A 25,716-nucleotide genomic window follows, 5' to 3' on the forward strand; every position below is an offset into this window, starting at 1 on the left:
CATTCAGAAACACAGTTTTAATCTGATTTTTTTGTCCATGGAAGTTTTTTATGGAAGTTTTAATGAAAGTTTTTTCTGTTCCATCAGATTCTGATGATTTTCCATCATCAGAAGAATGCCACAAGATTATGTTAAAAACTCCAAAAATGCAATTATCATTAGAATGGATCTTTAACTGGTTACAAAGATAAAGTTTGAAGCTGGAGCCTCAACTCTTATGCAGCAAAAGTAATCGTTAATAAATAATAAAGTTAGTTTAATAATCTATAGACTAATGCTCAGTTACATAAAGAGACTTAAGACGAAAATGTTTTTTTCTGATGCGTTTATTTGACGAGACGCCTCCTTTCAGGCTGGAAAACGGGGGGCGTTAAGACCCAGCAGAGGTACAGTAGTGAACATCTGTCTCCTCTGGATGAATTGCGCCGGAGCTCCAGTCTGAAGACACTCACGCACGCAGGAGGGCTGTGCGCGGACGGATCCGGGATGCGGGACGCAAAGTGGAGTCAGACGAACTGAGGCGCAGCGATAATTCAGCAACATGAAGACTCCAATGGTAAATGTTTGGTGCTGCTCTCTGACGCCTGGCCTGTTCCGTGGTGAAGTGTCGCCTCGTCACCCGGCTGCGTTCGGATCAGATTAAGGATGTGCCGGGCGGTCATGATCCAGCTGTGCGCACCGTTTGGCACCACGGCTCCAGCGTGGCGCTTCCTCCTCGCGCGCTGTCAGGATCCTCGCGGTTCAGTGCAGACACTCCAGTTTTGAAGAGCGCACGGACTCATGTGTGAGGCAGCTGATGGGAAAACAGACGGAACAGTTCCATGCATGAAACGGTGTGCAGAAAAAAGTGTGATGGAGAGCTTTTCTGATGCATCTGAGGGGAGTTGTAGAGAAGATGATCATCCCACAGCTGTCTGTGTCCTCTGACATGTATTTAAAATAACAAATGAGCTCCAGAGAACAACTGATCATGAAAGAATCATGAACAGCCTGATTTCATGTCACTTTCATAAACATCTCAGTTTACAAGAATAGGCTCAGTGCTTTTAAGAGACATGCTGAAGAGCAGGAATCCCAGCAGGAGGAAGATTGTCTTGAGAAACTGCCAACAGGATCATGACGTGTGCATCCAGAGCTTCATCAGCCTGAGCAGTCCAGTCCAACAGGGTTCATTTGTGTGCTTGTGTCTTTCTGTCAGCGTCATGGGATCGCCGTGCTCCTCGTGCTTCTTCTGTGCGCCAGCTTGTTCCTGGTGTACAACGGCAGCTTCTACAGCGCTTCCAGGGAGGCCAATGAGACCCGCAGCAGACCGAACGAGCAGCTGCGGCGTCCCACCGAAGCCACCACCACTGTGGCCAAGCCTCACCCGCCCGTCCTCCAGGGATACAGCGGCATCATTGACCATAAGGTAAGCAGATGAGGCTTCTCCACTAATGAAGGGAATGGGTGGATGAAAAGCCTCCAATGTGCAAAGTCTTTGTGAGTTAAGCTGATTTCAAATCTGTTGGAAACCAATTTTTTTGTGTGCTTCATCGCACACATGCAGCTCTCCTTCTGTCCAGAAGCCCTCTGCGGACATTGCTCTTTAGCCAGAGAGCCTCCCCTCTGCCATTTATCACAATTTAAACTAGCAGCGTTCCGCCACACTCAATACCCACCTGTCACAACTAATAACAGCTTAGGCTACAAATGAAATCCTTGGCTGCAACCGATTCACCCTAATTGATAAGGCCACCCTTGGGGAGGTGAACCCTGACGTCGTTCGAGGGGGGTATTGACTTCCTTCTGTTTACCAGGCCAAGAGAAAACAATCAATGTGAGTACCAGGAGCAAAGGCTCTGCAAGTAAAGCAGACCTAATCACCCTGTGAGGGCTTTCAGGAGGCTGTTCTCATGGTAGTCTGCGAGATTCCACCATCAACCACAGTTTTAAACCTCTCAAGTAATCTTGCTTGTTTTGTGTTTGTTTATCCATTCTGCATTGCTTTATTGTTATTTCCTAAACTATTGTAATGACTTAGCATCCATCTGTCGTTTTACACCACGCAAAAGTGGCTTCTGTGCAGCCATTTTTGCATCTTTTTGTGGTCACTTTTCGTCTCCCTGCAGTCATGTTTGCATCTCTGGTGTCATTTCGCAGCCTGAGGACATTTCTTAATGTCTCATTTTCTTTTTTTTTGTTGTTGCTCCGTGGTTCTTTTGTATTCCCACTGCGATGTAGCATCTGGCTGCAGACCTGTTAAAGTCCTCTGAAGTTATCTGTCAAATGTTTGTGGTTATTTTATGTCAGGAAAATTCCTTCAAAACTCATTTGGCATCTTCCTGTGTTTGTTTGTTTTTTGACGTCTCCTCATCTCCCTGTTGTCATTCTCCATTTCTCTGCAGTGGCGAGCTTTTTCATGATTTACGCTAACAACAAATAAATCAATGTTTTCCTCCAAGTGTCGTGTCGGGTTTTTATGGCATTACAGTCGCGTTTGGTCATTTTTTTTCTCTCTCTATTCAACCCCTTGCTTTTCAGTATCCACTGTCAGAGTTTGGATTTAGAATGACTGAGCTAACAGGAAGCATCATTTCTCTCGCTCCTGTTCGTATTGGCGCATTCAGTGATCCATCTGTGGCAGCGGAGCGTTGACACCACGAGTGACATTCCCGTTCCTGCTTCAATCTGTCAGCTAAAGTATCTGTTGGTTTCTAAAGAATGAGTGTGAAATCTTCAGGTTTTGTCTTTTACACACGAGTAACTGGACAGCCTGTTGCCTTTTACGCTTTGTGAGTCACTTTATCTTTTGATAAAAAACCAGAGTTGCTAATGAAAGACAGTGGAAGGTTTTCTTTTTGTTTGGTTTCAGCCAGAAGGAACACTGTCCCCTTCATGGCCAAATGTGTTTCCAATCAATAATATTCCTATGAGTTTTTTCTGTTCAAGATCATGCAAAATTAGGTGGAATCTTTGATTTATTGGCACGTTGCGAATAAGCGACATGCAGCGTGAAGGAGTTAAAGCTGACAGCTTTAGCAGCAGTTGACCTGAGGAAAAGTCTGTTCATTCCGATCGCTGAGACAGTAAATGTTGGACATGTTTGGATGGACAAGTTTGTGCTCGTATGTCTCAGATGAGAACTTTGTAATATTGACATGTGCTGCAGAAATTGTCTCTAAAAAAAACCTTTTTAGTATCATCTAAAAGTGAACATTTAGGGAATTTCTTTTGTGTTTTGCTCAAACATTTTCAAAGCATGGAAACGTAACGATCAGGGTTTGGGTGTAAAGCATAATCTTAGCAATCATTTCTTCACTTGTTCAGATTTTTTTGTCACTGGTACAAAATACAATCAAGTAAAAATATTACTAACAAAATAAAGAAATTGTTCTGTGTGTAACAGATGCAGAGTGAAAAAATGTGACTTTTTCTTGGAAAATGTCTCGTTCTTGCCAAAAAAATGAGTCCAGTTATGAAACAAAATGATGATCTGTTTTGTGTTTGTCTCCATCTTGACCATTTATGGCTTTAATAGAGCCCAAATTGAAAGAAAAAGACAAATGTTACTGTTGTTAGGACATGCCCAGTCACCTGTCAATGTCTGTCCACAAGTTTGATCAGGTTATAACATGATCTAACAGCAGCACCTAAGTTACACCTACTTAATTGAATTAATTTGAATGAAAGTAAAATAACTGTGATAACTGCGTGTTATGTTTAGGTTGACTGAACTCAAAAAAATGATTTATCTTAACTGAAGCAAATAATTAAGTTAGATCAAAGTAAAAAAATGTATCTTTCCAGCATCCATACGTGGTCTCATCACCCTCTCATGGTGGAAAAATTATTATCTGAGCTTCTTCATCCACTAAATCATCTTCAAATGGACACACCATGCTGCTTCACCTCTCTGAAAACAAACTAACCTTCAACTAAACCTGCTCCAGACCAGGTTATGTTCAGAGCATGAGGTGCTATGGGAACTTGACATATCCTGAAACATATCTCCATTTCTGGAACCGAAAGCTGAGGTTATCCACTTCCTTAGCCTCAAACTTACCGTGGTAACTAGCATAACCTGCTTTTTGGAAAAAACCCCAGTTTCCTCCCAGAGTCCAAAGACATGATTCATTGGTTAATTGATTATTCTAAGGCTGTATTCTGGACACATTTGGTTTCCTTAAAGTGAAACAGAGTTTGTTTCCCCTACTAATCCAGAACAAATTTTTAGTCTGAATACACCCAAGTGGACCCTGGTCCGGGACCAGGAACCGGTCTCTGACCCATCTTTGGAGTTGGTCTCGGTTTGTTTCCAAGCGGACTGAGCTTCAGTTTGCTCTATGATTCCTCATGGAAATGGGATCGGATGAATACAGGCTCATTAAAACAACTTTTGGTCCTCACTGTTTCGCAACAATCTATGTCATAAACACTTATCAAAGTACCTTCAAAGCCTTCGTCTGGCCAGTAACCACCTAGCAGCATGAATCCACCCAACCAAAGCAGCAGGCAAAAAGTGTTGTACCTAACGTTAATACAAATGTTCAAAATTGGTCAATGAAATATATAGTTTGAATAAATAAACTGTCCCGAAAATGATTACAAAGCGCAGGACTTCCATCATTTCTGCTTTTAGTTGCTTTGCCCCGCCCTCATAATTCCTGGCCAATGAATGAAAGATCTTCAGTCATGTGGTTTTGTTTACAAGCTTTGGTCTGGAACAGTAAAGTCCACTTGAGGGCAGTCTGAATACAGACCTGATGCAAGTTTCAGGGGTTGATCCAGAAGAAATTCAGTGGACTCGTGCGGACCAAGGGCCTCATTTATAAAACTTTGCGTAGGATTTGCGTCAGAAGTGGCGTACGGATGAAACATAGGACGTGCGTACGCACAGAAATATTCAGAGTTATAAAAGCGTGCGCACGCACATCCTACGCACCTTTCCCTTAATAAATCACAACCGATTCTAAATGCAGCGCAGCTTTTGCGGCTACATGACACGCCCATAGTTGCCCATAAATAGTCCGTGAAACGCCCACAAATTAATATTCATGGCTTGCTAAATCATGGCAAACACAGAGGGGAAATCAAAAAAACGTAACTTCACTCAATGTGAAGTAGAAGTTATCGTTGGCGAGGTGGAAAAGAGGAGAAAATGTTGTTTGGAGGGCACAGTGTGGGCATTACTGATGCCGTAAAGGCATGTGAGTGGCAGACGGTGGCAGACGCCGTAAATGCTGCAGCCTCACAACCTCGGACGTGGCCGAAATAAAAAAGAAATGAAAGAAATGATCGGACATCAAAGTCGAGGCAAAAAAACGTCTAGCGCTGCATCGGCAGAGTGTGTCCGCCACGTGGGGGGTGGGGGGGGGGGACCGGAGCTGACCCCTCTTGATGAGAAACTGTCCGCTATTATTGGGGAATCCCTATTAAGTCCCCCTTATCGGAGGGGACACCTACGCGCCAGGGTCAGGGTGACACAGGAAAGAGAAATAATTAAAATGAATGCATTCAAGTCACATGTATGCAGGCTACACAATTACAGATTATTAATATAGAACAATTTTATTTTAGTTGCTGGGTGTTCCAGCGGGGCCAGTGGTTACGATGCTGCAGCTGAGTAGCCGTCTGGACCCAGCGTCTCCACGGCACGCGGCTCTCAACCCTCCAGCAGTGGGCGTGTCCTCACCGATGCAGTCCTTGAAATGCAGAGGGAAGTCAGTAGTTCAATCAGAGAGGTGGCCAAGGAGTTGGGCGAAATCAAGATCGCCCTGACTGAAATAAACTGCACGATGAGGGAATTCTTAAATAAATAATATTTTCCACACTTCTTTTTCTTTACAAGCGACGCATCACTTCCAAACGCTGGCGCACAGCAGCAGCAAATGGCTCAAATGCGTGGGGATGGGGTTCAGGGTCGGGGCCAACACAGCAATCAGCGCCAGGGGGTAGAGGCACGTTTTTAAGCTGTGCCACATTGTGTAGCACAGCACATGCCAGCACGATTTGGCACACACTGTCACTTTCACGTGTTTCTTCCATCTGCCGACGGTGTCGCCGTTTCTCATTTCACCAGTTTTTGTGCGTACGCCTGGGTCAGAGCTTGCGTGGAGGACCGCACATTTTCCCGTCAAGTTTGCTTTTTATAAATCTCAACTATTGCGTAGAGAGTGGCGTACGCCTTCTTTTGTGCGTACGCAACGTTTATAAATGAGGCCCCAAATGATTTCCCCAGTCTGAACACCCCCTAAGTTGCCCCCAGGTGGGTATGTGACCTGGGTAAAGCCAATCTGTGCTCAACAGTACCTGCGTTGGCTCCAGCAACCTCATGACCCCAAAAGGGATTTGTTGGGATCAGAAGATGGATGGATGGGAACTGTTTGTTTGCAGAACAAGCCATCTAGACATTATTTAATGCACTGCCACTGCCTAGCTTTGTTTTTTAAATGGTTTCAAACAGGAAGAGGACACAAACACAGCGGTGCTTGCTGATGAGTCCAATTTTCCTAAATTTGATGGGAGAATTTCATGCTTCCACTGTTGCAAACATTGTTGCAGCAAAACAGAAAATGTGTCCAATAACAATTTATTTGATAAAGAAAAATACGGCGGACTTATTCTGAGCACGTTGAAAGTGCGAGTCTGTCTGCTGTTTGCTTTTAAAAGAGCATTCAGGTTAATAAGGCCACACAAGATTATAATGAAACGTCAAAAGCCGTAAATAATGAATGAGGGTGCTGCTGCTGCTGTGCTGACTGCATGAAGCTGTTGGACGGACTGGATTCTCCCGTTCTGATGCTCCACAGCTGTTTGATATGGCACAAAGCAGCCTTTGTTCTCCCTGCAGCACTGAAGTTGAACTGCAACAGGGTGTGTGAGGCGTTTCAGTCTGCTGCTTTACCGTCCACCCCTGGCTGTAAAGACACCATCTCTGAAGAGCACCAACATCCCGTTTTTATGTTTCCTAAATGAAACAAAAGCTGATCTTAGTCTGAGGACTGAAGACGACAGCTGAAGGACTGACCCAAACACGGCGACACAAAAAATTATACCCTCTTTGCAAAACAACAGCACATAAACAATGCAGAGCATCCTTCCGGCTGATCTAAAAAAAGTGTAAATTAATTCAGGAGCGCGAGAACGGCGGAGGATTTGCTCTGGAGCGGCAAACAGCTGAAGGGAAAGAGGATAAAACTCTTCAAAATAAACTAAACTCACCGTTTTAATGTGAATTTAAAAAAAAAAGGCCTGCCTGCATGTGGGAGATGAGGCAGCCAGCAGGCAGGTGAAGGAAGATTATATAAATGCTGGGGTTAAAAAAAAACTAAATGCACAGTCCTAAAACATTATTGTTTGACAAAAATCAAGAAAGACTGCTAATGAAGGAAAAGGGATTCAGAATAATTGTGGAGTAAATCAAAACCCAAAGCTAATCAGTAAGTGGCACTCTGGTGCATTAAAACATCTGAAAATAAACCTTTTTTTAACTTTTTAGCTGGTCAGAAAACAAGAAATGATGTCTGCTTTCTGGCAAAACTGTAAAATGACCAAAAAAATTTAAAAAAATGGAAAGAATTAATGAGGAGAAACAGGAGAATAAATACAAACCTGCTGGGAATTTGAATATGTAGATGGGAACAGTTTTGATAAAGAACAAAGAAAAAAGTAATCACCTCAAATGAATAATTTTTCAAGTAAAATAATACAAAAATGAATAAAATAAAATAAGGATACATTTACAAAAGGAAAAAGTAGTAATGCTTCAGTTTGTGTGAATCAGTTGATCACAGACTCATGTGAGTTTGAGTCTGTCTTTGGGAAACACGCCTGAACATTGGAAGTGAAATTATCGTAGAACTGCTTGGACTTTAAATGAAATTGTCTGAAATAGCGATTGGATGACTCAGTTGGCTGAATGGGAAATCAGGGTTCAAGGGTGTGATGAGCGTCACCCCTTTGTGCTACTGCCTAACTATGTAGCCACAAGGGGGCCCAAGTCTGGGTGTCCCTGGGCCGGTCCCCAGCCTGGATAAAGTACAGCGTGGTGTCCGGAAGGACGTCGGGTGTTAAAATCTCTGCCAAACCACAGTGAAAGTTGGAATCGCCATGGCGACCCCTGAGCAGATATGACAAGAGGTGAACAACATCGGGAAGATTTATGCTCGTGTAATTCTTGCGCTTTCTCTTGTTACTTTGTAAATCAGAACTTTCCTGTTTGCAAAGAAAATTGCATCTTGTTGATTTTATTGTTCAGATTTATTAGAAATTCATATTTTGTGAAGCACACTTGCACAGCTTACACTGGGAAGAGAGGGTCCTCAGTTCTTCAAAGTGCTGTGTGAGCGCTAAAGTTTTCACATCAGAGTTAATATTTTTCGATAATTAGGGAGAGCAGGATAATTAATGCAGCTGATAACGTGTGAACACTCTTCTTTATGCAGAAGTGAGAAGTTCTCTGCACATCTGCTGGTGTTCTCCTTATTACCATCTAAATTAGCTTAGGGATCTAAATATTCACTAAGTTTATTCAGATGGTTTTATGGCTGGCATTGGTTCTAACGTTTTACTACCTTAGAGAGTTAGAGACTATAAAGTTGAAGGTTTTTAGCTCTCTGTCTTTAAATCACTTGCTGCTCACCTGAACCTCCAGGGGCAGAAATGCCAGCAATCAAACCTCCGGTGATCCCCTGCTGCCTCTTTTAGGGCAGCTCTGTCTCTGACTGCCAAGCCAAAAATCAGCAGCGATGTGATTTTTGATATGTTGAGATTTTTCTGTTATTTGTCAGCAAAAAGAGAAAAATCGACTTTCTGTAGGAGAACTGAAGCGTCCGAGCTTCATATGTAAACCCCCAATTTATAATTTTTTCTCTTTGGAATAAGCTTATCGACGTTCTGCCCACATGGGTCATCCTTCAGGGCTGCAGCGCCGCCAGACGTCATTTCTGCTTCTACACACTTGTGATTGTGTCACCCTTCACATTCTCGCACTTCAAGCTGCAATCGATACTTTTATGACTGGAGTGGCATTTGCTACTGCAGCCAGTGGTAGTACATTATCCAGAATGCTCATCAAACACTTTGTGGGACTGCAGGCTGGGGCTTTGCCAGTTTAACAACATGGAGAGTGAGAGCTGTTGGCCCCGTCTCACATTTGTGCTCTGCAGTGCTGAGTGACCTTTAGAGACACTCTGACCTCTCCTCAGCCTCAGCCTCAACCTGTTCACTTCACCTTTGACTGTTCGATGCCTCCACAAACATATTTCTAAAGGTCTCTGCTTCTTTTACCCATAGAAATCATTATTATCAAAGTGTTTGATTTAAGTCAGAAATGAAGGGATTCCTCGCTGTGCGTCAGGGTTGGTTAGCCTGGACTGGTGCTGTGACGGGAGGCGGCGAGATAAGGAGGAAGACTTGGGCTGCAGATGAAAAGGCGAAGAAACTCTGGTAGAGTGAGGGCAAAGGGAATGAGAGAGGACGACAAAAGTGGGGAAAGGAAAAGTTGATGAAAGGTTCAGCCTGAGAGACTCAGACAAGAGCGGGAAGGAGGTGAAGGCAGAAACCGACACACAAGTGAAAGACAGCGATCCCAAAGGGGTTTCCTTTCTTCCAGCTCCATCCTGTTTTTTTATTTTTTCGGGAACAAGAAGGACAGGAAACCGATCTTGCCTGCCTCTCAACGGTAGAAAGGAGCGATAAGATGGAGGAGCTGCTTTCCTCTGATTGCCTCTGTGACACCAGAGTCATGCAGACTCCTAAATGATAAGTCAGGTGGAGCCGAAGTAATGGAGGAGTCTTGTCAAACACGAGGGGTGCTTTGATGTGCTTCTGCAGACGAACAAGGCCGATTGTCTCTGGCTCGCCATGATGTGCCTCATGATTAAAAGAAAACTCCTAAACCTTCTGAAGAACTGTCAGAGTGCAGCGTTTCCCTTTTTTTGTTCTTTCGTAATCTGCCAGAACTTGCCAGGAATGCTGCAGATGTTGCAGCTCTGCTGCAGACAGGTCGGAGAGTTCTGCTGCGCCGCAGCTTCTCTCGGCTCCCTTTTCATCATCGCTTTAAAACTGAATGATTTCATTTTCAAATCAAAGCCGCTTTGAGGATCTGTCCACGGGGACCTCTGGATGCTGGGCGCCCCTGACCCCCCCCCCCCACCCCCCACTTCATTTCCATCACAAGGCCTAAACAAAAATCTGTTAGTTCCTTTGCGCTGTGGTTGCGCGGCTGGCTCTTTGTGCTGCAGATCAGCCTTGCTCCACAAACTGACCTGCAGCTGCTGCACAAAGAAGCAGTGAGAGAAAGTGTGTTCTCATGGAGTCCCATCAGGACTGTCAGGACTTATTATTTGAAAAATGCCCACGGGGATATTTTGGTTGTGCTTTCAAACTCTTGTTTTCCCCGATGTGAAATCGTATGTAACACAACTCTGTCTGGAGCCATAAGAAGCTTTAATACAATTGGATAAAAATGTAAAATCAGGAGCGTTCCTCTTTTTTAAACGTTCTTGGAGTTAATCCCATTTGGATGCTTAGCTGGGACACGTTCAAAAGCTTAATTCAGCTTTCTAATTTTTTTACATTATGCAGTGCAAATCCTAGACTGATGGGAGAGATGGGAAATATTCACCCAAGTCTAAACAACTGACCTGCTTTCATTTCAAACTGCAAGTCTGACAGGAGTTTTGGGGGGAAAAGCTTCTTTCTGCGGCAGCCGCATTAAATCGACTCACTTGCAGCCCAAAATCATCATTGTCACTAAAGCTTTCACAAACTTTTGCAAATTCATCTCAAACTTTCCCTTCAAACAGGAACTGGAAAAAGAAATCTTAAAAGTCTGTCACTTTAAATCAGTGACTCCACCAGCTGTCATGACTCGCCATCCAAAAATCATGAAGATTTCTTTGAGAAACGACTGATGTCGCCTGCATTGTTCGGCTCGAAACAAAGTGTAGTGGTCACCAAAGGCTGGGTGTCATCCTCTGAGAATAGCAAGCCAAATTCCATTTTAATCCAACTGTCAAAGTCATATTTATAGAAAGCTAGCGACGGTTGTGCCGCAGCAGAAAAAAATCCCTGCTGAGATGGAACCACAGATTTAACAAAGCAGCCTCTTCAGAGCAAACCCTGGTCAGGGGCGGCCTGGGACAGATCCAGGCTACAAATTCTCTGTGAGTTGGTACACTTTGCTCGGAGGCATGAACGCAAATCCATCTGTGCCGAGGAGACGTGACAAGGCTCCGTTTTTTCTGTGCTGCAGCTGACAGCTGGAGAACCGAGATGTTTCATTTTTCATGTCAGACAGCCGCATCTTCAGTGTTTTTTCCCCCCCAGTCATTTTTCACCGATCATTAAAATTTTGCTGCGCGGCGCCTGAACTGGATGCCATAACAACAGCTCCCCAATTAGGCCACTAGGGCCGCTGTGGTCTCATGCGACCGACCGAGCGAGCAGTGAAACCTTCTGCCGTGTGTGTCAGAGCTGCCATGTGTTCATGTTTTTGTGTCTCCTTAAATTCCTTTGATGTGAATAAAGGGTTACAGACAGATAAATGCTATTTTTACACAGAGACCCTGTCGGAATACCAAACATATTCAGTTCTGACTGAGCGGAACCGTGATGTGGTTACGCCACGCTGGTCCCAGAAGGAGCAGAGGCTTGGATTTGCTCTGGTCTCTGGTGCATTCTGCTCCCTCCAAACAACACAGCTCCAGGCTGCTCCCAGCACAGGCCTGGAAAGCAATTACGGGTGACGTGTTAGAGAGGAGACACTGCCTCTCGATAAGCATTCCCTTGATGGGCTAATCTTACTCTTTGTGCTTTTTGGCATTCTGTGGTTTGGGAATCACCAGGAAAGTTATACCTTCTAGCCTAAAATCAAGTGGAGGCTTGCGTCTAGAGGCCCGTGTCATGAGCTGAATAATAACTTGTGTTTTAACATTTGGAGCTTCGGCTGTATACCTTCTTTTCTGAAAACTGCGGAGGACGTGATAAGGTTACGCTTTGATTAATGGAAGATACCGTCTGGCACATCGTCCACGGATATTGATAATGGGCTGCCACCCTCTAAGATGAGGTTAAAAAAAAAAGGAAAGACAGCTGACGTAGTGTAAAAAATACATTTCTTTGCTTTTCTTCAGCTTTGCAGAAATTCTAGGCCAGCCGCATTGCTCAGCTCTCTCCGTGTGATTAATGAGGACTTCCTTCTTGGTTGGGGACAGCAATGATCGATATAAACAAATAACATTGTTTTTCTATCAGCGTGTCTTTAAAATGTAGATTTGAACTTACTTGATGCTAATTATATTAATTATTGTTAAAAATTACTTGTATCCAAACTAATTAGCTGTTTGACAAAAACAAAAAAGCTGTAGATGATAAATCAGTACTACCAGACGCATGGAGACTATTATTGATTGCACTTTAAGCCAGAAAGGACAGGCAGACAAAGTGTCCAAAAATTCACTTCAAAATAACATCACTCATGGAATGACAAGTACTGCTCTAAATATTTACTCATGCAAGAACAAAAAAAGTAGCTATTGAAAACCCCAAGTACAGAAGAACTTCCTCTACTTCGTGTTCTTTAGCTCTACTCTTACTGTTTATACATTGAAATGATAATCAAATTCACCTCACAACCACTATTGCACTTTTGCCACTTTATGAATGAATCCCTCATGCCTTTGTCCCAAACTTGCTCTGTGTGTTGTTTATTATTGTGTAGCTAATGCTCGTCTGTATGCTTTGTATACCATTTCTTCTGTATTGGCTGTTTGTACCATTGGATGAGAGGAATGCAAGTTCATCAATGCATAGCACATCTGACAAAGAAGCTGACTTGAATTTGAACATTTCTGCCGTCCAGCAAACCGAAACTGAAAATGGAAAGTTCCAGCTGTTTTTGGCAACGATAAGATATTCACTAATGTGCAGAATTAAAGGATGAAAAACACGTGAGGTTTTTGCTTGTGTTTTCTTTTTGTGTTCATCGGAAGGGATGTACAATTATTTAAATTTTAACAAAGTTGTTCAGTGAACCAATTTTAGTAACAAGCTATTTCTGCCTGCAGCACACAACACATTAGGAATAATGAACAACAATAAAAAAACCTTATCAACTCCTGTGAGATCATCTCTGCAATCATTAGTTGTGATATATAGGTCTATATGGAAACATTACCATACGTTGTTAGGTAGAAAAATTATTTAAAAAAAGATGTAAAGTATCTCATTCATCGTAAGTTTGGTAAAGTTCATAAAACCATCTGTGAAGATTATTGGCGGTGGCAAAATTATGTATAAAAATCTGTGCTTTTATAAATTTAGGAAGAAGTTGGAAAATTCTTTGGTCGAGTTTGGATTGTCTGGAAGATGGTTCCACTCTAAAAATTGTGTTTTTGGTGTTTTCATTTCTCTCATGATGGAGGACACATATGTGGAATATTAAGCTTAAAATTAAATTTCTGTATCAGGAGCAGAACTGAACACATTCTTTTAGGAGAATCGGTACACTATAGGTAACAATTTTAATATATTGTAACAATCCAGCCGGACAGTCAGTTTAGAGGTAAAGTTAAAGCCAGACTGTTATTTAGATGGCTTCATTGGAGAGCTGTCCGTGCCCCATATGCCACACGACCCCGGACAGTCTTAGGCAGAAATAAACAGGAAGAAAGGCAATGTCTCCTTTTAAGCATCAAGCCTGATCATTTAAGCACACATACAGCTCAAACGGCATGGAGTGTCACTTCAGCTTCCAGCCCTCTGACTCAAGGTTTCACCCTAAGCTCCCCACTTCCCATGAGCCTTAGGGGCTGACCCCCAGGTCGCTACAATATTTTAAGATACAGCAGCATTTTCAACCACTGGTTGACCAATACAATAATTAATCTGATGTCTATGATCTAGTAACCTATTTGCTCTAGATAAACCATCAGACTTTGTCTGATTTTTTTCATTTTAATTTATTTTCAGTTTTCTAAAAATATGCTTTTACCCTATTAATTACAAACATTAGGTTTCTGTCTCAGGGCTTTGTATTAATGCAGGTCATGTGATGATTGTAAAACCAAAGCATTGGCGAGACACATTGACAGAAATCATTAGGCTCTCCCATCTTATCTTTTGATCGAAATCTCTGATTCTAACAATAGGACATTTTCAACTATCCAAAAAATACATATGACACAAATGACAGGCAAAGCCCTTTCAGGCTGAGTGAAATCTATTTAAATCAAAGTAAAGTGTTTGGTTCAGTGAAACTACTCTTAGGCGTAAAATTCTCACAATAAGTTACCAAAATAAATGCAAATGAATCAATGTGACCTGTTAGTCCTGGTCTGTGCAGGAAAACGGAAGTGCCAAAGCTGCTGATTGCAGCCTTATGGTCTCTGAATCTCACCGGTAACATTTCCATTAAACTTAATGAGAGCTGTTTAGTATTTTCAACTAGTATATTTGTGCTTCTACTTCATTTTCCTTCACCCTCCACTGGTGTGGCTCATTAACGCGCGTTCCATCTGCATTCGCCATGCAAGACAAACTCTCTGAAGTGAATAACAGCCACTCCAGACTGTGTCAGATCTGAATGGAATGATGCACTGTTCAATACTTATCACACTTTGAAGGATCTTGATGACCTAAAGTACGAAGATAATTAATAATAATGACAGTTCAACTTAGCTAAATGCCAAAAATAGATGCAGAAAAGTTTTTACTCTGGAGGTGTTGAGTCAAAGCTCTGCAAGAGCTCTCAATGATCCTCTTTTGGGATTGCAGGAACAACTATTGTGTTCATTCTGGTCAAACTATTCTATTAGTCAGCACACACACACACACACACACTGAGGGCCAATCCAATGCATGCCTCAACCACGCCCATTCATATGTGTTGACCAATCAGACGATTGATATTAGGAGGAACGGTAGGCAGGTTAAAAAAAACTCCTCGGCCAAGTCTGTCAGAAGAAAAACAGTAATTATTATATTATTATAAATAATGTGAAAATTAATGTTTAAAAGTAAATATTTTTCTCACAGCCCTGGAAGGAAAAAAAACATGTTGTTCTTTTTTGCAGATTAAGTGGTGGAAGTTAAAGAAGCAGTCAAATTAACTTGGTGAAATATTATTATCCCATGAGTTATTAACTCTGATATTCTCCCCCTGGAAGTGAAACCAATTCAGTTTTCATGAAACATTTCATTTTCGGAGATCCTTTATTAGTTAGTTTGATCTAGGTTAAAAACTTTAGTTTGCAGCTTTTGTACAATGTTAGTCCCAACAGGTGGGACTTTCTGTGGGGACGGAAAATGATCAAACCTGGACGCAGGTGACCCAAACGAAATATCGAGGTTGTAGACCTCTCGATGTGCCCATAGAGAGTAAATGTTCTTGTACAATTTTTCTACTGGTCTGCTGTGGGCGACAGGCAGTAGTGAACACGGAGCCTCTTTGAGCAGCTCTACTCTGCACAAAACAACAGGAAGACTGCCACCAGAGGCAGCTTGTTCTGTTGTTATGAGACATGAACTATTTACACAGACGTGTTGTACAGATTTTTCACCCGCCCTAAATCTGAGGACCACACAAAAGCCCGTTAGTGTCGTTCAAGTGATAAGTGCGCCCTGCTTGCATCAAGCCTGACTGTTAAAAAACGAGGAAATGATACAATCAGAGTGTGGACATCATACAAGCATCCTGCAGGCATCTCGCTTACATATCACATGCAGATCCCATGTGTGCAGCATTTGTACATAGTCGGTCAGTAAGGAGCTAGGATATGATACATTATCCCTACAAAGACTTTACCATGCATTTACCACACACATGACGATGGTCAGGTCAACTTCTGTTTGAGTGCATGTGACTAAGACATAAGGCTTTAGCCAAGTTTGTTCGTGAACTGCATGAATTGTTTGATCTGCAACAGAATCACTTGCTTCATACTTTTGTTTTTTGTTGATTGGTTGATTGCTGTGTCTTCAGATGGAGACGAGTCTGCAGTGGGAACAAACAATTTCACTTACATTTCTCCTTTCACTTGGACTTTGATTTGTCTCATAAAATATTAGTTTTTCAAGATAAGCTATATTGAGACGGACAGTTGGAAGAGCCTAGTGTAGTGACTTTTGATGTCTCTTATCTTTTATTTATTTTATCCAAGTTTAATGCAAAAAACATAAAAATCAAAAACAGCACAAATAAAATCCCAGCAGTCCAGTCTATCATCCATATCACAGAGCATGAATCTTTGTGTCAGTGTCTGGATCTCATATGTACATAGTTAGATCAGCAGCGCATAAAGATGATTTTAAGGGTTAAAAAACTGCTGAGGTGAAGTTCATTTTTGAAAGACAAAACTGTCACAGGAGCCGTCTTGATGGAAAAGAGGCAATCATCCACTGCAATTATGCTAAAAAGGCTGGATTGTGTTAAGCAGAACAATTTTTCATGCATTTCTGTTTTTATTGTTTCGAGAAATTGTAATAAATAGCAATTTCTGAGAAAAATAGGTTGGGCTCAAACTGTTTTCATCCCTGACTCTGGCAGTTAATGTCTGATGCTTTAAGGCAGGCATGTCCAAAGTCTGTTCTGCAGATATGGAGTAATTTATCTGCCATTATTCCAAGTGCAACTATAACTGTTTTGAGAGTAAAACTTTAAAAAAAAATGTGTGTGCTCAAAAACCTATTTTGCTTTTGAAACAGAAAAAATGCACTTGAAACTTAAAACTACATGCAGTTAAAACAGTTTTTTGCTCGAGAGAAATTCCCTCTCTGCTGCACTCGAAACAAATGTGCCACAAACGTCAGCCATGAATGGACATGAAGGTTGATGCTGATTGGTCAGAAATTCTTGTAGACTTGATCACGTTTGTGCACGAGGGTTCTGTGGTTTAGTTTGGTTATGTTTTGATCATGTTCTTCGTTGCCCTTTGTCAGTCACACCAGTTTCAGGTTAATCATGATCCACAGCAGTCTTCATTTCAGTTAATTACCCTGAGTCTACACTTGATTACCAAAAGTATTGGCCCACCTGTCCAAATGAACAGAATCAGGTGTCCTCATCACCTACAGGTGTATAAAATCACAGTTTTTACAAACTTTTGTGACAGAATGTTCCGCTCTCAGGAGCTCAGTGAATTCCAGCCTGGAACTGTCACAGGACGCCATCTGTGCAACAGTCAACTGTCAGTTCTATCAGAACTAAATGGAAGAGTTTGGGAACAACAGCAACTCAGCCTCCAAGTGGTAGACCACGTAAACTGATGGAGAGGGGTCAGAGGATGCTAAAGAGCAAAGAGGTCGCCAACTTTCTGCTCAGTCAGTTGCTACAGAGCCCCAAACGTCATGTGACCTTCAGATCCCAAGCCTAGCACGCAGAGAGCTTCATGGAATGGGTTTCCATGACCGAGCAGCTGCATCAGAGCCACACGTCACCAAAGCATTGATGCAGTGGTGGAAAGCACGCCGCCACTGGACTCTAGAGCAGTGGAGACGCCTTCTTTCAATCTGGTAATCTGATGGACAAGTCTGGGTTTCGAGGTTGCCAGGACAACGGTACATTTCTGACTGCATTGTGCAGAGTGTGAAAATTGGTGGAGGAGGTATTACGGTTTTAAGGACTTGGGCTTGGCCCCTTAGTTCCAGTGAAAGGAACTCTGAATGCTTCAGGATACCAGAACATTTTGGACAATTCCATGCTCCAAACCTTGTGGGAACAGTTTGCAGCGGACCTCTTCTAGCATGACTGTGCACCAGTATACAAAGGAATGTCCATAAAGACATGAATGACAGAGTCTGGTGTGGATGAACTTGACTGGCCTGCACAGATTCCTGACCTGGACCTCACAGAACACCTTTGGGTTGAATTAGAGTGGAGACTGAGATTCAGGCCTTATCCACCTACATCAGTGTGTGACCTCACCAATGAATGACCTTTTGGAAGAATGGTCCAAAATTCCTAGAGACACTTCTTAACATTGTGAACAGCCTTCCCAGAACAGTTGAAGCTGTGATAGCTGCTAAAGGCGTACCCACATCATATTGAACTTTGGAATGGCACGGCACTTTAGTTCACATGTCAGTCAAGGCAGGTGAACAAATACTTTTAGTAATATAGTGGAAATGAGTGTTTGGTTGTCAGAGCATCCTTGTCAGGTCATCTTGTAAGGATTTTCGGGTTTGGTTTGGTTTTTTTCGTCAAGTTCTGAGTCGCCCTCAGTCACACCGTTTCCCGGTCCATCATATTCCACAGCTGTCGTCATTTTAGCCAATTGCCCTCAGCCTATTTAAGTGTCTGGTTGTCAGTTCATCCTTGTCAGGTCATCTGCTCTGCTCTGTTGAATCACCTTTTCTATTATTCCATGGGTTTTGTCATGTTTTAGTTTGGTTATTGAATCTTTTATTTTCTGCTCCTATGCCTGGTCTCCTGCACTTTTGGTCCTACATCACCAGTTCCTGACAATTCCTGTAGGAACAACTCAGAAATTCTGAAGAATTTTGCTAAAACTGTATTTAAATGTATAATGGAAATAAGACATTTAAAAATGTCTTTAAATAGCTTTAAGCAGATGTTTGTCGCATTATTGTTGAATTTATGTTTTCTTTAAAACAAGAAAAATCAAAGTAAATAGAGCCCCAGAAGTCTTTAATAGAAAATTTGAAATAGCAACTTGTTAGTAAAAGAGCTCAAAAGGAATTTGCCTTTTTACTCAACCTGAGCACAGAGCTTCAACACAGAGCTTGTAAGGTAGGTCAATGTGGCCTTAAGAGGTTGAACAATGGTGGTTCTTCACTAAACAATGTGGAGCGCATTTTGCTGTGGTGCAGCGGCCCCTCGGTTCAGATCCACCTCAACATTCTCCTTTGATCAACTTTATAAAAGGATAAAAGGTTTTCCTGTTTGCCGTGACATCCAGAGGACTTGAAGGATCACTGGATTGTTTGATGAACATCATGTGACTCATGGACTGGAGTGTCGTCATAATTACTGCCTGTGCTCGAAAAAGGCCAGAAAGAAGCCCCCCTGCATCGATGGAAGACTGGGAGCTATAAAAGAAAAGCAGAAATGCTGATCCTTGCTAAAAGCCTTTTTATTGACACAGTAAAGCTGCCAAGTTAGTGAGGTGGTGACACCGTAGAAGTCAAATTTAAGGTTAACATATAATTCAACTTGTAGGATATAGAAGCATGCATTAGTGAGGTCATATTTGTGCTTTTTTCTTGGTGAGCCATAACTACTTTAGAACTGCCCTATACCTAAATGTCAAATTAAATTTCAGTATTCCCTCATTTCTCTCTGAGTCTGAGATTCTGCGCTGCAAAGCAGAGATAAGCCACTTGAGATTGCTTCTGACACTTGGGTCCCTGTGCAGTACTGAGGCTGCTGAAATCCGTCGAGGAAGCAGGAGTCAGAAAGTTTGACATTACATTTGATGCACTATTTTATTTAAACATGAAGCTAATGGAACAATTCCAGAATGATGATTCATTAGAATACTAGAATAGAGAAATCGTTTTTAACAGTAGCAGCATTTATTCCTTAAAAGCTAAATCCACTGTATCATTGTTTGCAAAGTGGTGGCTGCCTCGTTCTTGTTTCTTTTCTATACCATTGTTAGTATTTGGATTTCCTGCACAGAAGACCTGAGCATGTATTTATTCATGGCACATTATTTTTATACAGTACATTGCATGTTCAAGAATGCAGTAAACACAGGTCCTGGAACCTGTGTATAGCCCATGGTGTGCACACTGGACAAACAGGGAGGGGCTTCTTCTTCTTCTTCTTCTTCTTCTTCTTCTTCTTTTTCTTATGCTATAGCGCGAGCTCCACCTAGTGGCCAAACTGAAATGTCTTCCAGAACAGACAGATCATTTATATTTGTTACAGAGCCTTCATAATGTTAATGATCTGCACATTTTTGTTGGAGCTTCTTCTTTTGAAAAATCACGTAACACTCTATGGTGTTAACAATTACACTGAATTATCATTTCACTAATAATATTGACAGTATGTGAACTGTGTCAGATTAATATGAATATCTTCGAAACATATATAGATCATTATCACATTTCTATAAAAATATGTCTTAATGAGTAAACTATGTAAATTCAAAATTTAAATGAATCAAATCAAGTGGATCGAAAGAATTGACAAAATCGTGAATCTAACCAATTCTGGAAATTATTGGTCATGCAAAGCCTTAAGGCCCGTACACACCGGGACGAATATTCGCCAGGCGTTATTCGCCAGCGTTTTTCGTCACGTTTTTTGTGTTCACACCCAGGCGATTTTCGCTGACGATGAGTGGAGTGAACATGCAATTTCATTCCCTGACATTAGATGGCGCTTAATGTAAAACAAAAATACTCCTGTACACAAGGTGGCGCTGCGCAACTTTACGCTTCTTAAAGTCGCTTTTCACTCAGAAGAAGAGAGCAAGTATTTACGCGCTTGTCAGAATCAAACAAAGAAAACATGAATATTTCAAGCACCAGTAGCTCCAACTGGTGCTTCGTTCGGGGATATTTTAGAACGTCCGTCATTATTGCTTCGCGGCAGTGTAGACGCTACTTGGCGTCTATCTTCTTCGCTGGTATGTGTGCTCAGCAAGGCAGTTTTGTGTTTGAGCGCCCCCAAGTTGTGTTTTACTGTAACTTCAGAAGCTCCAGACACGTGAGCAAAAGCGCCGTTCTCATTGGTCGAGTAGATTTCGACGCGACGCGTCGAAAAAAAAAAACGAACCCGAGGCGTTTTTTTTTTTCGACGCTTTAACGCCTGGCGTTTTTTCGCGTCGGTGTGCACACTCTCATTGGTGCCCTTTGTTTAGTCACGAGGCGTTAAACGTCGGCGAAAATCGCCGGCGAAATTCGTCCCGGTGTGAACAGGCCTTTACTTCTATTGAATGGTTTTATAATCTTGTCATTTGGACCTTGAGTCCATAACAAATTATTAATACATTTTTTCAATAACTTAATTAAATTATTAATACCAAGCAAGTGGGTAGCTTGGTTGGTGAGGTGGGAAGCCAGGAATCCAGGGTTTGATTCCCGGAGGGGAATGAACGATGGTACTGGGGGCAATTACCATATCAATGGCGAGCTATGAACAATACCCAGTGAGGGTCCTTGGGCAAGACGCCAACGCTACTGCCTCTGGAGCACGGTTCAGCTGCAGCTCACCGCTCCCCCAGGGGATGGCTCAAATGCGGAGAAGAATTTCCATTTGTGGGATAAATAAAGTATAACAAATACACTGAAAAATATAATACAATTTGGCATAGGAAGCGTTTTTATCTGGGAAGGTTCAAGAATTTACCCTGAAAGTCAAATTTGTCATATTTTCTTGTTAGGAGATTTCAGATTTCTGCACAGCTGTTTGTTTGATGTTTTCCTCTCTAAAAAAAGACTAAAATGTGTAAACACGTTCGGCTCAGAATGTCCTTTTTCTGTCATAGCTGAGTCGTTACAGGATGTGGTCCATAGAACAGGGAGAACACACCATCTCCGTTATTTCCATGGCACGGATGTGAGTGCAGCTTTGTTATGACGTATGTACGTACGTACGTAATGAAAATAGAAGGCAGTGGTCAGAACAGGTGAGCAGGACTTCTTGTCAGTGTGGAAACGGTGGCCGATGGTTCGTTTGCTCCAGGAATTTTAAATGGAAGACCACTTTTTGACTTGTTCTAGCTTCAGCTGTGACTCCATCACGATAACCAGGAGCAGATGGACTTTAAATGTCCAGAGATCATAGATGAGCCTCACAGGCAAGTGGGTCATGCCAACATTCAGGCTAGCAGCAGGAGTTTCATGGTTGCCAGTGTCACTGAAATGATTTTGAGTTGGAAGGGTGCTGAGGATTTGGGTTTCACCTTATGGGTTTTACGAAATGGCATCCCAAAAAATTAACTGGAGAGCTGCAGTGATCAGATAAAAGGAGAACACCTCACCTAGCAGTTTTACAATTATGCAAAATCTTAATCAGCAGTAAAATCTTCAATAATTTGTTGATAAGTTTGACCCTAAAAAGATGCAGTGTGTTTTTAAAAGCTTTAAAGTTTATTTACTCAAAGATTGGTTAAGAAGTGAAAACACTTTTCAAAAAGGTATTTCGTCTTTAAAACACACACAATAGCGGAAATTTGCTAAAATTAAGTTTAATTAGCAAATCGGGTCTTTCCCCCTCCTCTCTCAAAATACTTTTTTCCTTTCAGTTTTCTTGTCTCCATTTGGTTCCTTGAATTTTTAAAATCCATGCGTGCCTGGTTCCGGTCTTCCATATGACACCCCTCCCTCTCTCTGCGTCCCATCACTCAGCTTACGCTCCTCCTCAGCTCCCCTGTCATCCTCGCTCCCCCAGCAAAGATGACAGCGGAGCTGAGGAGGAGCAAAGCACACAGGCTAGCTTTGGAAGCAGAAGGTTTGCTTAGAAAAATGGGAGCAACAGAACGGATGAGCCTCTGGACCCACACTGGATGAAGCTCATCCAGTGTGGGTCCGTGGGCAAGACCCACTGTGTAGCCACAAAAGGAGCTCAAGTCAGGGTTTTGCCAGGAAGGGCATCCGGCATCACTGCCAAGCCTCCTGTGGTGACATCTGAAGAGATAGGCCTAATTTCTACCAACAACTGTGTGAACACATGACAAACTAATACAATGCACACAAAAAAATCAATTAATACACAGACACACTCTCTGTTTTGGGGAAATCCACGTCTGCAGTTACAAAGGAAATTACTAAGAAGCATTTATGCACAGTTCCATGCATAAAGCCTGTTCATTGGCTAACACGTCATGTGGTTATGTTGTGTCAGCACCACAATTTTTTCTGTCTCTGTCACAGAATGTATGTTGCCTAAACCTTGGAAACCAGCCTTGTCTGAGGCCCTGTTGGGGAGGTGCCCACACTGGGCTGTGCAGCTGACCCTGGTGCAGTGTGGTGTGGCTTAGACCAGGCCTTAGACCAGTCACACACACACACGCACACACACACACACACACACACACTGAAGGAGGAGGGTTTGGGGAAGAGAAGGAGGGAGGTAAGAATGTGTGCCCTGTCTGGGCTACCCCACCTTGGTGGGACACAGCCTGGGTATATAGATAGATAGATAGTTACAGTTTTTCAAAGACCAATAGGGGCAGGTTTCAGAAGGGAGACTTTTCCATTGAATCTTGTGCTAATAAGACCAATTTAGTAAAAACAAATATGTGCACAGCCTGGTTAATAATTGTATTTAATTTGCTTTGTCATCATTGTACCCATGACAACTATCTCCATCTATTTTTAATGAGCTGTCTTGACTTTGTCTTGACTATGTATAGGTCATAATTGAGTTTTCATATTCATAAAACTCACTTCAGTTTGTCCCACCCAGCTGTTCCTTCTCGTTAAACTGGAAGTCAACTCCAGTCGGTTTGGACCACTTTGGCTTCACTTTCAGCCTTCTGAATTGTCAGAGACCATCCAGATATGGTCCGATTGGTTGAGGGCCATCTGGACAGGGTCATCTGCTGTTTTGCCGGCAAAAACGTGGCTTGTCCTCATCTGACCACAGCTGGGATAAACTCAGGCAAACTCTTCAAGGCTGGCATGAAAAAAAGGAGATGAATGAATAAAAATGAATAATGCACAAGTAACAGAAGGTTGTTGGAGTCAAACAGGGCAGAGTGGACTGCCCCTTTAAAGTGCTACATTTAAGTCTCTGTGAGTGTCTCCAATGCACACACCCCAGTGCCTCAGAACAGAGAACAAAGCTCATTCCCCCATAATGTTATTAATACACCATCGCCCACTGCTTTAATTATTCATACTTGGACTGTGGGTTAAGGAGACATTTTTCTTGTCAAGATTGAGATGTTTTGCTATCAAAGGTGACCACAGAGGAAAGTTGTGGAGCCAAATTGAAGATACAGTTTTAAGAGCTTTCAGTGGAGGGCTGATGATGAGGAAAATAAATGGACAAATAATAAAGTTAGTCTATGTGATGGAATTTATTTCAGCAACGCTAGAGTATATTTATGAGCTGAGGATGACTCGGTTTCCTCTGGTCCAAACCACTTTGTTAATTGCTTCCTTGATCATCATTTCATCAATAATGCAGTGAAAGGCTTGATTGTAATGACATCATCAGATGCTGGGCTAATCACCGAGAGGGGAAGGTATCGACGCCCACTCATCCATCAGTCCTAACGCTGCTGAAGATGCACAAACCTAAACCAAGAGAGCTCCTCCCAGTAACCCTAACACTTAAAAAGGGGGATTAAAATGTACAGATTATTGAAGACATAGTTCGCCCAGAATATAATTTGAGAATACTGTTTGACAAGGCTGTCAGATGCTTTCCAAAAGGAAAGACTCACAAGGGAGGAGAGCTTTGTGTTCCAATGTAAAAGATTTTCAGGACCATTCAAAAGCCTTTTCTCAGATTTTATCAAAAGGAAAATGTGTCTTTTATACCTGGATTGGAGTATTTCTGCACATGAATATGTCCTGGCTGCTGCAGCACAGATGCTATCCTTCTCCTCAGCAGCTCAGGGCTCATTAAGGAATAAAACGCCGGGGGAGCATCTACCCGACAGAAAGCTGTCAGCAGACGTCTGTGCATTGTTTGGCTCTTAATAAATTCCTGCTAAACTGAATACACTCAGGATTAGATTAATGAGCCCCTCTGTTTGTGGAGGGAGTTCATCACCTTGGCACGAGAACCCAGAAAAAAACATGGTGGTGTTCATGAGCTTCTGCTGGGAGTCGTTCCTTTCACTGGGACGATCAGTTCAAACAATCAGTCAAGGGTTTCGGCCGACGGGTCTTTAGGTGAAATCGGTTTGGAGCTCTTCAAAATCTTTGGTCAGTTGAGAATTACACACTTTATGCATATTTCACGTAGTTTATGTTCAATTATTGAGTAAATCTTAGGCAATTATGCCCACAAGGTTTTATGAGATGCATACACATCTATTAGACATAGGTGGAACGGTCAATCCATGACCGTTCCACCTATGTCTAACAGACTTTTCACACATGGATCACCAATGTATAACTTTTATATTGCGTTTACGGGGTACAGTGCACAGCAAGTTCAAATTATGTAATTGATGCACAAATCATTACTGTATTGCATATTAACGGCGCAATAATTACTTAAGGTTAATTTTTTTACGGTGATTTACGTGTTCTTACGTAAATCACCGTTCTTCCTTGGTTTTAACGTGGTTCAGTCATGACACATCAGTGAAAATTTCACATTAAGAACCACGACTTTTTCCACGTATGTTCACGTATGACCAATTTTCATCCATGCAATACGCACAAAATGATTGTAGCAGCTGTGTGACACGACCTTTAGGAAAGGAGATTATCTCTGCAACATTCCTCCATGTCATGCTTCCTTTTATCCGTCCTTTCTCTGACTCTTTTTTTTCCTTTATTTTGTTTTTTTCTGAGTTTTTCCTTCTTTTTTTTTTACCTTTGCTGCTTTGTTTCTGAATTCCTAACTCTTACATGCGTTATTTAACTTTCAGAGGCTCTTTAACTGCTTATTCATGTATCGAATTCCATATTCATGGAAGAACACAATCGTCAAATCAGGAAGATCTGTGAAGGTCTTTGTGTCAGCTTCAACGTTTGATGTTGCATTTCAGAAACAAAGTGCAGCTTTTTTTGTCCCTTTTAACATGAAAACCATCAATCCAGACCAAGTTTATCTGCACGCTGCATGGCTTTTATACT

General features: G+C 42.1%; 1 protein-coding gene across 2 annotated transcripts in view; it reads left to right on the forward strand.

Moving 5' to 3' along the window:
- The first annotated feature begins 330 nt into the window (after positions 1-330).
- The window catches only part of st6galnac5 (ST6 N-acetylgalactosaminide alpha-2,6-sialyltransferase 5), a 71,302-nt gene continuing 45,916 nt past the window's right edge, over positions 331-25,716 (forward strand). The window contains exons 1-2 of one of the 2 annotated variants that reach the window (XM_011486046.3): positions 331-556; positions 1,199-1,408. In XM_011486046.3, coding sequence (XP_011484348.1) covers positions 542-556; positions 1,199-1,408 — 225 coding nt within the window. In that variant the 5' untranslated portion in view covers positions 331-541. Of the gene's footprint in view, positions 557-577; positions 834-1,198; positions 1,409-25,716 lie in introns of those variants that run through there. The other variant, XM_020710697.2, reaches the window with a different exon arrangement.

Source organism: Oryzias latipes, chromosome 17 (assembly GCF_002234675.1).
Source record: "Oryzias latipes chromosome 17, ASM223467v1".
Lineage (NCBI taxonomy): Eukaryota > Metazoa > Chordata > Actinopteri > Beloniformes > Adrianichthyidae > Oryzias > Oryzias latipes.